Source organism: Apiospora phragmitis (genome assembly GCF_038363925.1).
Source record: "Apiospora phragmitis strain CBS 135458 chromosome Unknown utg000002l:1.0-5516284.0:1.0-5523493.0, whole genome shotgun sequence".
Taxonomy (NCBI): Eukaryota; Fungi; Ascomycota; class Sordariomycetes; order Amphisphaeriales; family Apiosporaceae; genus Apiospora; species Apiospora phragmitis.
The window spans coordinates 3793336-3807024 of NW_027117400.1; the positions used below are offsets into that span (position 1 = coordinate 3793336).

Here is a 13689-nt window from a genome sequence, read left to right on the forward strand (position 1 = left end):
AAGCAATCGATGGAATGCCAGGCTTGGTTTTTTGCGAAGCTGGTCGGTGATAATGTAATACCAGTACTTAAGCTCCGGTACTTAAGCGGTGGGCGGCTTCCTGGAGCTGGTCTGGAGCTGGGTGCTGGTGGTCAGATGGGATCCAATAGACTTCCAATTATGTCTGGTCTGTCCGAAGATGATTTTACTGAAAAACTTGTTCTCGACGGGAGCACCCCTCTTGTTGAGCTCAGCTCGGGACGGATGTCTCGTTTGGTGAGAGAGACGATCAAGAGAGGGCTCGTGGGTGGGATATGACGCAAAGAACGGAGGGCGAGCAAGAAGGAGAGTGATAGACAGACAGGGACAGACAGAGGGTAGAACGAGAGAGAGAGCTAGGGGAAAGGGCAGAGCACTAACTACTCCTAGGGATTGCATTCTGCTATCTGAGAATCGATGTATGCAAAGCCTGTCTCGACTCGACTCTACAAATCAAGAATTCCCAGAATAGAAAACAAAGCCGAGGAGGAGGGCGATGGGATGGAAACATGGGAAGGTTCAAGGAGACCGAATAAACTTACGGCGTAGGTATAGACCAGAAGCTCGGATCCTCCCGACTTACACGATAATTCGGGAAAGGGCAACCCTGCGAGGCGTGTGCTGCTTGCTGGATGCGTCGATTCTGGGGATCTACTGGGGAAGCAAGCCAGGGAGGTATAAAGTCTGTATGCAAGGCAAGAAAAGGCACTGCGAGGAGGCACAGCGAAATATTATAAGCCCAGACAGATGCTAGCGTGGGCGGGAATAGGCTGCGACAACAACTTGGATGCAAGGCAGACAGTATTGTTTGTGATGTCTTACAAGAAAGAGAAGAACAAAAGAAGGTTGATTTGCTATATTCTCTGTCTGGGATGGGTTGGGACGGCATGGGATGGGATGTGGCCATCTTCTTATGTCCAAAGCTATCATGGCGACTCGTTTGCTCTGCGGTACCCGTTGGAATGTTTTATTCTAGATCTAGATAGAGAGCCAGTTAGAGAGAGATGCATACCTAATGCAACCCTAGTCCCGAGACATATGGCTCTCTCTGGCTGGCTTTACTCGCCCACGACCAAGAACACCACGACACGAACACGTCGCCGTTCTCTGTCGACTAGCCGGGGTGTGACTACGACTGCTAGACTAACACATTACTGCGCATACTCTGCTATGTGTGCACTGAATCGGTGCATACATCCTACAACAGCCATAAGGCACCCCATTGGATGAGCCCGCGCTGCCCTACGCCCGTCTTCCGTTCCGGGTAAAAACTTGGTGTCGTCTTTTCCCGAGCCGTCCAAGATGGCTAGGTCGTTGCTTTTTATCGATTATTCTCCTCCCCACTTGGCAAAAAGGCTGTCTTGCTTGCATTGCACGAGGCTTTTGGCGCAAGTGGGTTAGAGAGAACTCGGCATTGCGAGCCTTTCTTTCTCCACCCCCTACAGAAGAAGGGGGTAAGGAGAAGAAGAAGAAAAGCTTCACAATAGGCGCTATTAAAGTTGCTCAAGATTACGATATACTTGTTCGTTGGGTACCGACACACGGAATAAGGTTGAGTCAGCCCTGAATTGCGATTGACATGCTCTCTACATGTACACGAGCTGCCCTGAGACCAGAACCTTCAACCTTAGGATACGGTGCGGCTTCTCCTGTCAAATGGAGATGTGCACTCCACCATCTTCACGATTCCTCAGGTTCGGCGAGCAAGACGTCGGCAGGAATCACTCCCCCAGATTCGAAATCCATTCTTGTTTCCTCCGCTCCTCTCTCTCTCTCCCCGCAATCCGCGATCCGCAGTCACACTACCGGAATGCCGGTCCCCTAATCCACTTCCACCGGCAATGCATTGATCGCTGGGAATCCATCTACGCACTAGTCCACTCCAGGAGTCACACCCGCCGTCTTCTCTCGTTCCGTCTGTTGACAGTTCTTTTCCTTCCTTTTTTTCCATCCCGGCACTCGCCATGTGCTCCTCCCTACATACTTAGTCTAGAGTGGACAGATCAATATATGGAGGGCATGTCATGTCATGTCATTGGAGGGGAAATACCGACATCCCCCAAAATACCCTCCTCACGTGGCCCCGATGATGCAGTGGCTCACAAGGCTCTCATTGCGACAGAACCGGAGAGACGCTTACGCCATCTCCCTCACAATTTGGCCCCATTCGAAGCTAGGATCGGCCTCCAAAGTAGCTAAACAGGGAGCGGAGCGTTACGGTGATCGAGTAGGCCGCCATGGAGCCCGCCACCCAAGACATCTGGGTACACTATTGAAGGTCGAGGGCCCGGTTGGCCGTGAAGGCTTCAGTAACCTACACTTGAAGTAGTGTGGGCCTGAATTGCTGAGCGGTCCCCCAATCAGCATGTGCAGTACGCGGCTACTGGTCAGGATTAAACCAGATGTTGCGGTTATCTGACGTGGCGTCTTTCAACCAGCTCAATCCGTGTCCAACCATGGATAGCTACATTTGTCTGTAGAACGGTTCTTCCAATGCACACCATTCATCGTCGGTATTTCATTCTACCTACTGATCCACCCGACGTTCTGTTCCACATCCATTTTGCTGTTTAAAGGCAGGTAAGCGGGAAGCAGGAAGCGAGTAGTTTGTGTCAAGTTCTAGGGTGAACTGACTCTCATGTTTCCCCCCTCCATCCGACTTCTGCACATGCGACGCACCTGGGGTCCGAGTCAAACGGGATGTGTTACCTGTACCTTCACCGTTGCCAGCTGTCTGTCATCATAGGATGACATCAAATGGATATGGGTCGAATGAGTCGTCACCGTCACCGTCGCTTGGAAGCTGGCTTGGGTGGCGTTTGGGCAGCCAATCCAGTCGCCCACCCACACGGACATTGCTAAACAACACTCTATGCGGTAGGTAGTACAGACATACACAACCGTGCTGGTGAAATATACAGATTTATTGCCTTTAGGAGTGGTAGTCATGTAGTTAAAATGGCCTTCGATACGACGCCACGAGACGGGAACAACTGTCTCATGCGTCCTGCAGCTATGATTGCTTTTTCCTCCCTCCGATGATCTGCGCAACCATGGCCTCTTCAGCCGGTCACCTTGGGCCGCTGGGACGGTTTGCTGTCTCCTGTGCCTGAGCGCCTCATCTGTCAATGCAATGCAACTCATACCGGCCGTCAGCGACTTATCCCTGGTGCCTGCATCGTACGTGCGGTGTTCCCTCTCGGTCAAAGAGAGCCATTACCTCCTGCGCCCGTGGACCCTGAACGGCTCCCAGAGGCGCTAGTCGAAGTACGTTGACGTGGTACACTGAGAAGCGCCGGCTCGATGCTTATCGCTGAGAAAAACTTCAGATAACTTGCATCACCTTCCTTGGGATGTTTGGTACAACAAATACTCATACTTCCTCGTTTTCCCAATCCTTCTCGCCAAACATGGGCCGCTCTTTCTGCCCGCTAAGCTCCAGCTTCTCAAGAAACTCGGGCGGTACGGTTGGGATATACTTCCTCTCCCGCTCCCTATTGAGACCCCCAAATCCAGCACCGTTAGATACGCGCATGTCCATCACGGACGGCAGTGAGAAGGGTAACATCAACGAAGGATCAAAATTGATTCCTTCGGGCATTTCGTACTCTTCAATTTCGGGATTCGGCGCGCTGCCCGGTGTTTCAATGTCGATACCGTTCGACGTGTTCCGAATTGGGGTAGATGGAACACTGCCAGGTGAAGGCGATATGGTTCTTCCGCGGTCCCTCTTCACATCTGCCTCTTTCTGCATCGCCTCGAGATATTTGGCTGCGCTCTTCGGAAGCCCCTTCTCGCCGACCTCGGGACGGTAGTACTTAGCTGAAAACAGCAGCTGCTGGGGACTCAGGCGCTTCAGCTGTTGCAGTGTTCCGACCAAAGCCTCCAAGTTATCCGGCTCTAGCGAAGAGAAACATTGCAGCCACTGGAGCAGTTGGACAACAGGAGCTAGGTGCCGCCTCGCGGCGTCCATGGTGGTTTCACCGGTGGCGGTCGTGTCACCATGCTCGTAATGCTCGGGCTTCCTGTTGTTCGCTCGTGCCCAGTCCTCGATGACCGAAACGTTCATCCTGATTTGCATGGCCTTCGTCCTGGCCAGATATTTCCGGTTGTCCATGATGTGGTTGAACAACTCGGCGCCTAACCAATACAATAATTGTGAAATAATTTGTGATGTGATGACAGAGTGGATGTCGTAAAGATCCAAGACGAACAGTGTAGAGGACATGAGTGAAGTGACATTCCGGGGAGCGGGCTTTGCCCTTGCCTTTGGGGAGGGTGGTCGATATCGTTTCTCAATCGGTTCTGCCTTGACCTCCTTCTTTCGTTTGAAGATCTTCCATTCATGTTGGAACGTGACGTCCTCAAAACCCGGTATCGTTTCGTGGTCAAGCATGGCGGGCTCCAGGACCTTGTCCATTCGCCGTTCCGCATCTCTGACAACAAGGATGAAGATCTCGTTTATCAATTCAGCTAACTGTGCTTGAAATTCCGTAGTAGCCTCGACAAGACCGGCGTCTTTCTTCAGATAGTGCAAGAGGAGCGTCGCATTGGACATCCAGAATGCTAATATGGTCATGTCCCACTGATGTTCCTCGACAACTTCGTTGATCTTGTCCTGGGCGCGGACGAGTAGTTTCTCTAATAACTCGAGGCTGGCATGATAGTGTGCATATCTTGCACTCAGGAATATCATATTGGCCGGGACAGGCTTCTGAGACGGCGATCTTTGGGGTTGCATGTTCGTGATGATGATATCCAGGATCCTTTCGAGGTCGCTCTCTTGGAAGACAAACATCTGGTCGTGCAGACAACGGCTCCAGTCGAACTCTTGCGCTTCCTCCTCGTAGTCGTCAGAGCCCTGCCAAGAAGTTAGCGAACGTCATGAGGGTTAAGCTTGCGATCACCTGCATGTACCTCGGGCTGGTCATCCATTCCTACGTTGCCTAGATCGACCTCGAGATCCCTGGCGCTTTCCATCATCATCCGCCGCCGCATTTCGTTCTCGGCGAGTTCCTCCTCGAAACGGTCCTGCGAAAACCCCGGGTTGTAGAAATCATCGGTAACACCGGCATTGCCGATACTGTAGCCATTGTCGTGCAAGTAAAAGGACATCTCGCTGTCGGGAGGCACGAAGTCGAAAGCGGTTCTGCCCGACGATGTTTTGGCTTCTGCAGATGCGCCGTTGTCAAGCAGTATCTTAGCGATACCCTTGTGACGGTTCGTCATAGCCCACATAAGAGCACTCCACTGGTTCCGGTCCTGCCTGTCGACATCTGCCCCGGCATCGACAAGAGCCTGAACAACGGTTTCGTGACCCTTTCAAATCGTCAGCGTACTGGCCAGCGGCAGCCCGAGAGGTCATGATTACGTACGAAACAGCTGGCATAAACTAAGGGGGGCGTTCCCTCCTCGTCTTGAGCGTTGACGTTCACGAACTTCTTCGCATCGCCGCCGAGGATTTTCTTCACTTGTACGAGGTCGCCATTGCTTGCGGCCATCGCTAGAGACTTCTGCAATATGTTTTCTTTCTCGTCCAACGGGCGTTTCTCGTCGTTGGCGATGGCATCAGGGTCGACGAGGCCTTCGCCTCCGTGGTGCTGTGCTTGTGCTGCGAGCATCTCCATCAGACGGATATCGCTATCGGGCATAGCCTTGGTGACGTCTGGGTCGTAGTCCGTATCATCCAGCGTCAAATCGCTGAACTGTAGTGGTTTCGCAAGGATCGGGCTCGTGAGGAATTGCGACTGGCCTGTGGTCGGATGCTTATACGTCAGTCTCTTCGGGGACTCGGGGCATCCGTATTGGCGGCACCTGGGTCAGGGGTATCGCTACATACCTTGCCATCCATCGTAGTACTCAGTTTCGGCGACGGCCTCCTTGGGGATTATGCGGTCGTTCAGGGACTTGGGAAGATCGGGCGGGAGCTCCCTGGTCATCTTTGGCTCATCCTCAAACCCCCCGCTATCAGCGTCGCCGATATCCATTGTGGGCGATGGAGGGGATCTGGCAGCGAATTGTTGGGACTTCGAATGATTAGATTGAGTTTTCGTCCTAGTACGGTTGGATCATGTTTGTATTTCGGGGCCGGTAGGTATGTTCCGGAAGGACGCAGGCTTCGTTGGTCGTGGGTGTTTGATATATGTTGGTGACAACTTTCGAGGTTGAGAAGTTACTCCTGGATGACCTGGCGGGTGGGTCGTCATAGGACGTTGGCAGGTTAGTTCGGGTACCTAAGGCAATAATAATCATAAAGGCATTGGTACATCCATGCACCGTCAACCTATGTATCCCAGTTGAGCATTACGAACATTGATGGATTGATCGCCCAGATGCAGCACGTGTAGTACAAGTCGCACCCCTACAAGGGTCTTGCTAGGTCAAGCTGAAGCGGGCACTCTCCAGCACTAGAAATGCCCGTGCACAGAGCTGCATTCAATCTGTACCCCAGTGCCAGCCTTCATCGTATATGCAAGCGACAACAATTACTTCGAACATGATTCTAACCAAGTCCGAGGCTGCAAAGTCTCTTACGGCTCCTATCCTGAAAGAAGCTTTCGAATATACAAGAATATATAAAGTAATGTAGGGTAGCGCGCCTCCGTTAGATCCGTTTCTAGTTTTCGTGGCCGTTATGCTATACATGTCGCTTAGCCAAAACACGGAGCCTCTTGACGCCTCCGTCGGGGATGATGGTAAGTTTGACATGGGTGAATGGCCTATCCTGAACCAAGCAGCCGAACGCGTGCTCCTGGTCTGGTCCGCATTTGCTTGGTTCCACGACCTCCGTCCATCCTTCCGCGTCGGCCCCTGGGTCGCTTTGGTTCTTCCACTCGATCGCGTCCAGCTTCGCTTTCTGGGGAAAGTTGCCCCTGAAGTAGGCAGTATCGACAATGAAGCTCTGGATCAGCGCCGGTGCGCCGAGGCGAATGATGGCCCAGTCCACATGGCCCTTGGTTCTGGAGCGGGCCGTCTCCCAGCCGTCTCCCATGTCTTTGCCTCGACCTGGAAGCACGAGGTTGTCCTTGGTGCCAAAATGCTGGTCGCTGCAGGAGACGGCAACGGCACCGTTCTGAGCCGCGCTGAGGTCGAAGACGGCTTCCTTGTCCTCGGGAAAAACGGGTACCGCGTGTCCGAAGAGTCGGAATCTCGCGATACCTCCATCGGGGTACATGTTCAGTCGAACGTGCGTATACTGCTTGGATGTAGGCGCATCGAGTCTCCAGCCGAACCTCTGGGACGGGCCGCATTCGCGCGCGTCCAGGATGGTCTCCCATTTCCCCTTGCTGCCCTTCCACGACAGCACCTCGTCGTCGTCTTGGCTGAAGCAGCCCTCTACGGAAATGGCAGGAGCATGGTTTCCCGAGAAGAAAGCCGTGTCCACCTCGACACCTTCAACAGTGCCCGAGGCCACACCGAGACGTATCACGACCCAGTCAAAGGGCTCTTGGTTGTGCCTTCGGGTCTCCCAGCCGTCGTACCAGGCTCCGGTGTAGACCATCTTTCCCGGTTGACGGATTGGGGCGGTCGGGGTGACAAGGTTGTTAGCCTCGGCGAACCACTCATCCGAAAACCCGAGCACCTTGCCGCCTAGAGTCCCCGAGATCAGATCTGAAAAGAAGGTTAGTTTACGAATACCCGGATACGCGGCAGGGTGGGTATATTTGTATATAGCCTCACGCACCGATACATGTTGACCGAAATCTCTCATCGATCTTGTCCGAAGCAATCGACGTTGCCTGGACGGATTCAAGCTTATACTCAATGTCCTCGAGCATGTTGGAGGATGTACTTGTTAAGGACAAAGTAGATGGTAGGAAGCAAAGTATATGTTCTCACAAAGATTAGATGTAACCTCAATAACAGTTTCGTTTGTACCCAACCCAACGCCAGAGTGTTTTGAGAGCAAGAGTCCACGGGCAATGGGCAATATGCGATGTCGCATGGCGGGGCAGGAGGGGCTACTGCCGCCCATGGATTTGACATATCGGTGACAGGCGATAGCCGAGAGCAGACCTGAGCCTATCAGTAAGTATGATTCAAGCCGAACAGTTCCTATGACTAAGTGCAACAACTGCATAGATTTTGATAAATCACGTAGATACCGCGACTGTGTATTATTTTACACGCTTCCATACAAACCTAGAAGCTATTCTCGCTATGTAAGTATGTAAGTATGTAAGTAATGAAACCTGGACAACTGAACTGGTCCCTACTGATCCTATTGATGGACGTCGCTCAGCATCTCCATGGAAAAGCAGCCAATCAAGTTCGCTGATGATTTGCCGAGCTGTGATAGGCCAGTTCTCCGCCGACCCCAGAGAGTCCCGAACCCCGAACAGCCACCCCAGGACAGTTTCGCAATGACGGCATCAATGGCGTCTTCGAAGTCTGGACAAGCTTCACTATTTGCTCGAACATCCACTCCAGAAAGTCCGGACGGCAATAACTAACCGCTTGGTATATCAAACAAGGGCGTCGTCTATTTCGAATCCATCGAGCCTTTCCCATCCGCAATTGTTATAGTATTGCTACTTACTGGCCGCTTCCTGTGGTCGCATCTTCCTTTCAGCATCCCCAAGGTCTTACTTACGCTGCCTAAAAAGACGGCAGAGGGGGCCAACACCACATAAACACTCAGCCATGGCCTCAGCAACGGGCATCCCCCAAGAGAGTCCGTCGGGCCCAGACGCGGGCAACGGCGAGATGGAACCGCTCCTCGGACGTCCTGGAGACGCCTCGCAAAGGCCCAATGCTTCCATTGCCAAAAATCTCATTCTTGGTATGTCCTTGTGCCATTGTCATTTCCCTTCCCCTTTGATTCAGACACAGACTGCACTGTTCCCTTATGTTTCAACATCGCATCATCTCCATCCTCTCAGATACGTAGCGGAGGTTTTGGTCGGTAATGCAGTGAGGCTGCCACAACCCCCTTCTTCCCCATTGCCATCATCAATTACCTTCGCCGTCCGGTCTCTCCATAGTCTTCCTTCTTCTCTGCCTATACTTTCCTGCAACTCGCAAGCTTGACATCCACATCCAATTGGGTTTTCTTTCAAGCTTTAAACCGTCCAGCTTTCATCCACCCCTATCCAGCTTTATCTGCTATCAATTATATCAGCCATGGCAAAGCTCATACAATCCTCAGGCACCGGCATCCTCGCCGAGGGCGCGGCCATCCTGCTCGTGGCTTCGGTCTGGGCCGCCGTGTTCTTGCACCAGCCCATCATCCTGTTTTCGGGCCACCCCCTAGCCCAGTCCTTCGGCTTCCTGGTGTTGGTGCAGTCCATCCTGGTGCTGCAGCCGACCCAGTCGGTCCAGCAGAAGCAGGTCGGCCAAAAGATCCACGCCGGGCTCAACCTCCTGGCCTTCGCCACATTCATCGCCGGCATTGTCATCATTGAGGTCAACAAGGTCAAGAGCGGCGGCCCCCACTTCCACTCGGTCCACGCCTACCTCGGCGTCATCGCCAGCATCTGGATCGTGGTCCAGTACGTCGTCGGCTTCACCATGTTCGGCGTCCCCGCCCTCTACGGCGGCGAGGCCAACGCCAAGAAGATCTGGAAGTACCATCGCATGTCCGGCTACCTTCTGCTGCCTTTCCTCATGGCCACCATTATCAGTGCTACCGAGACCGACTACAACAAGAACGTGCTCGGGCTCAAGCTCTGGGCCATGATCCTCATCATGGTTCTGATGATTGTGGGTATTTATCCCAGAGTCAAGAAGCAGAAGCTGGGCCTTTAGGGAACATGGCGGTCTATTTCTGGGGTTCATCAGTTGCAAGCACTCGGAAGGTTGGGCACACCACAATTCCTTCAACCAATTTTGCCATTGGACGATCGTTCAAGTGAAAGCGCATGGGTTTTGATTCGTTTCTTTGGGCCTTTTGTTTGTTAGTACTTAGTGGTCATGCATTATTTGATCTTGAGTGTTTTATGGAGTTTAGGCAACAAGTTAAGGCGATCAAGTGTTCGATTAGCATATAAAACTGCTTTGAGAGCACCTCGTTCCGTTCTTCGAAACTAGCGGCAGTTCATTCCAGGCTCAAAGTCGTAAAGCGGGAACAAAAAATAGTATTAAGTGCTTCAGGTCTACGTAGTGCTAATTCTGAGGGGCTGGTCGTAATAAGTTCATACAGGTTTTGGGACTACATAATGAGTTGAGTTGGATGTCTTTTGTCCACACAAACAGTGCAGGTCAAACCCCATCCATAATGTCTGTCACTATAATTCACCACAACTGACAAGTTGGCTGCTTCGTGGGGCAATCAAAAGCCTCCAGGAACGATCTTTGATTTGCCAGAGTCCCGAGTATTCGTGCGAATGGAGGGGAATGAATATCGGCAAAGGTTCGTAATACCGCATAATTCTCTCGGATATTCTGGCACCAGCCTGCGTCGAGTTATATGTTAGCCAACGAGCCCCCTATCATCTTGGCCATAGCAGTGAGAAGAGGAATGGCGTTGGATTACCTTGCGCGAAAGCGACATGAAACAACTGATCATGGATGAAAAAGTCAAGTCCAGGTAGGCTCTGGTCTACTTTCTCTCGTTGGCGCTGCTTCCAGGCCGCGTATGCTGTTGCGACACCGCCAGCATCGGCAATGTTCTCGTTCATAGTCATTGCTCCAATCACTGGAAAATGGGAATTGGAAGGTCCCTTGACCCTGAAGCTCCCATACTGGTTAACGAAGCAGGCGGCACGCCTTGAGAATTCCTCATTGGTGTGGTTCGTCCACCAGTTGGCGTACTTGCCATGCTGGTCAAAATAATGGCCATTGTTGTCAAAGGCATGTGTTAACTCGTGGCCTACGACAGCTCCGAATGCGCCGTAAGTCATGTATGAGGGCCAGCCAACATGGAATAGTGGCTGTTGCATTATCCCTGCCGGGAAAAAGTTACGGTTTCCAACCTGAGAATCGTATAAGCCATGAACTGGAAACGCCTGTTCCTCAAAGGAGTAGAAAATATCGAACTCTCGTACTCAGAGGCCGACGACTACTTACATCGTTATAGTACGCACTGTCCTCATATGAATTGATGGACCTGCAAGATATATACTCAATGCCTGGCCAGAGTCAAGACGACTTGTGTTGAGTAGAGCAACTTACCACAGGTTACGATCCACGGGCTTGCCGAGTGCTGACCACGTTCTGTTGACGCGATTCGCTTTCGCCGAGACTGAATTGTCGAGAAGGGAGTTGGAGACATTGAGATTGCTATACCATCTCTTGAGGGCGGCTGGACTCATGATCTCGGGAGATTCAGTTGGATAGCCAATATTGACGTTGGCATTGTGAGTCTTGTTGATGGCAAGGTACTTGTCAGACTCGTCCATCCAGTTCAACCCCCGATGTTTGATGCAAACTGCTGCTTCACGTCGCTGACGATCTGTTCGGCGAACACCTTGGACTCTTCAGAGAATTTGGCCTCGAGGTAAAAGCGGCTCAAAATCCATGGGACTACTATTTTTGTATGAGAAAGACATATTTTCCAACGCTCTAGCCTCGTGTTCGGATCTTGTCCAAGGATCTTGTTGTAGGCTTGAGTGATTGGCTCTACATCAGGGCTCAGGACGTCTTCGTAGTAGCCCAGGACTGCTTTTAGAATTAGGTAGCTCTGAAGTGTACTTTTCGGAGTATTAGTGACAATCTCTGAAACTTTCGATAGGACCTCCGGGAACGCGACCAACATCGAGTCGACAGAGTAGTTGGACGGTACTAGGTTGGTCGAGGCCTAGAGGGGGTGCCAGCTTTCCAGCATTGGCAACTTTTTCGACGTGATAGGATTTCTGGCCAGTATTGGTTTCATCCGCGCATGGGAACCGGTGATTGGGTCTGCATGGTTTACCCTTCTATCTTGCTGCTGCAGCGAAGAAAAGCCCGCCCCAAGGAGACTCAATTCCAGATCAACGACGGATTTTGCAAGTCTTTCCGCCGCATCCCTCGAAGATCCGCGTGTATGCAGATTACTGAAGAGCTCCGTCACAGCCTCAACGAGTACCGGTCTAATCATACCTATAATAATCTGTAGGCCGGGCCCTGGTACACCTGCTTCCGACTGATCCAATACAGGACTGATAGGAAGACCACCGGGCGAGGCCTGAACAATGACCGTGTCCTTACTAATGTCAGTTCTTGACCCAAGTTGGCCACGAGCTATCACTCACGGGATTTTTGTCGTCGGGACCCGTTCCTAGAGACACAAATGTCTGTACTCCCATTCTCTTCAGCAGTAGAATGGTTTCGCTTAGCGCAGCATAATCCTGCTTCCCAAACTTGTCATCGTCGCACTCTGCCACTGGGAAAGAGTCGGCAACGGTCTGGACTAGGTGTACAAGTGGCTGCACACCGAGCTCTCGAAGGACCGTCTCATCCATGCAAGTATTGTACACCCCTTGCATCATATCAAAGTTTTCCTCATCAGTCAACATGGCTTCTGCTGGCAGTCGCGCAGGAGAAGATGCCGTTCGCTAAGGACTGTTAGCAGCTATAAGTCTCGTATTCAATCTATTTAGCTCTTACCTTGGATTTGCGAGGATACGGCGACTCAAGAATATGTCGCATGATCGTATCGTCCATGACAGCCATAGTCCCATATGTTGACAAATCGGCACGATCATTTGGAATGTGTTCGGAGCTGTAAAACCCACCACACGCCAATTCATCAAAATGAGTACAGGCATCTATAGTGGTATAGTTGGGCGATAGTTTTGCTAGCAAGCTTCAGTAATAGAAGATAGATCATCAGTGGGCGTGGGACCTTACGGAGGATGCGAGATGCGGCTTCCAAGCAATCAGGCGTCATGCTCAGTGAGGCAGCCATCTTTTTTCGTGCCCTTGAGACGGGATAGAACTGTCGTATGCTTCTCGTCAGCGCGGCCGACCTGGGTTATACATGTATATAGTGTGGAAACATATGGGGGAAACAAACCTCCGCTAAGTATCAGGATCGCAACGAAAGCGACGAGTAGAATCATGCTGGCAACGAGCGAAACCCAGCGACGACGTCTCCAGGTCTTAACTTGTTGATCTGTCTGGATAGAATCCCCAGAAGCGCCTGCCTCTTGGTCCTGTGCTTCACAACGCCGGCCGAGCAAAGGCGCGGCCTCGTCACGCGTTGCCGGAGGATCTGGATCGGCCATAGCAAGCCAATGTACTCAAGACCAGCGATGTAAGTCAATGTGGCGAAGGATGCAATATGGAAACTACCAACAGAATAGCACGATAAAGAGAGAAAATGATGATGTTTGGTGACCGTGATGTAATACGAAGATTGGGAAGAGTCTGGAGAGTCAACAACCATAGCGAAGAGAGCGGAGTCTACCTATCTACATACCTACAAGTACATGTACAACACAGAGCCTAGGGCAGGTGCCTTGTGGTCCAACTTCCCCAAGATGTGGTTCCTATTAGTGAACTGCATGCACGTGCAATCACATAGTAGGTTAGGAAGGCTCGGCACGAACAACCTAGTCATTCCATCATCCCATTGAAAAGGCGGGGGGAATTTGGGGGTAAGTGGGAAGCCCTCAAATGCTGCTTGTCTACTTCCCGATAAGGCACCTACTCGACGAGCTCCTTGCATATATGATGAATGACGGTGGTTCATAAGACAGAAAGTCTCAAAATTCAAATCTGGTTAGAATATGCTATCTTACCGGACATTGA

At 51.7% G+C, this 13689-nt stretch overlaps 4 protein-coding genes across 4 annotated transcripts; 1 reads left to right on the plus strand and 3 right to left on the minus strand.

Moving 5' to 3' along the window:
* Positions 1 to 3391: 3391 nt before the first annotated feature.
* On the minus strand, positions 3392 to 6005 carry PG994_001955 (uncharacterized protein; the record flags this gene model as incomplete). The annotated part of the gene is made up of 4 exons (XM_066853364.1): positions 3392 to 4879; positions 4936 to 5337; positions 5394 to 5770; positions 5858 to 6005. 4 exons carry the CDS (start codon positions 6003 to 6005, stop codon positions 3392 to 3394), a joined length of 2415 nt encoding a protein of 804 aa, XP_066721505.1.
* Positions 6006 to 6655: 650 nt separating this feature from the next.
* On the minus strand, positions 6656 to 7796 carry PG994_001956 (allantoicase; the record flags this gene model as incomplete). Its single annotated transcript, XM_066853365.1, has 2 exons — positions 6656 to 7629; positions 7703 to 7796. The coding sequence occupies 2 exons, from the start codon at positions 7794 to 7796 to the stop codon at positions 6656 to 6658; spliced, it is 1068 nt and encodes a 355-aa protein (XP_066721506.1).
* An 865-nt stretch (positions 7797 to 8661) lies between these two features.
* PG994_001957 (uncharacterized protein) lies at positions 8662 to 9765 on the plus strand (the record flags this gene model as incomplete). Its single annotated transcript, XM_066853366.1, has 2 exons — positions 8662 to 8800; positions 9167 to 9765. The coding sequence occupies 2 exons, from the start codon at positions 8662 to 8664 to the stop codon at positions 9763 to 9765; spliced, it is 738 nt and encodes a 245-aa protein (XP_066721507.1).
* Positions 9766 to 10448: 683 nt separating this feature from the next.
* On the minus strand, positions 10449 to 13163 carry PG994_001958 (uncharacterized protein; the record flags this gene model as incomplete). The annotated part of the gene is made up of 9 exons (XM_066853367.1): positions 10449 to 10931; positions 11026 to 11065; positions 11131 to 11348; positions 11408 to 11616; positions 11669 to 11810; positions 11870 to 12121; positions 12189 to 12491; positions 12544 to 12734; positions 12953 to 13163. 9 exons carry the CDS (start codon positions 13161 to 13163, stop codon positions 10449 to 10451), a joined length of 2049 nt encoding a protein of 682 aa, XP_066721508.1.
* Positions 13164 to 13689: the final 526 nt, after the last annotated feature.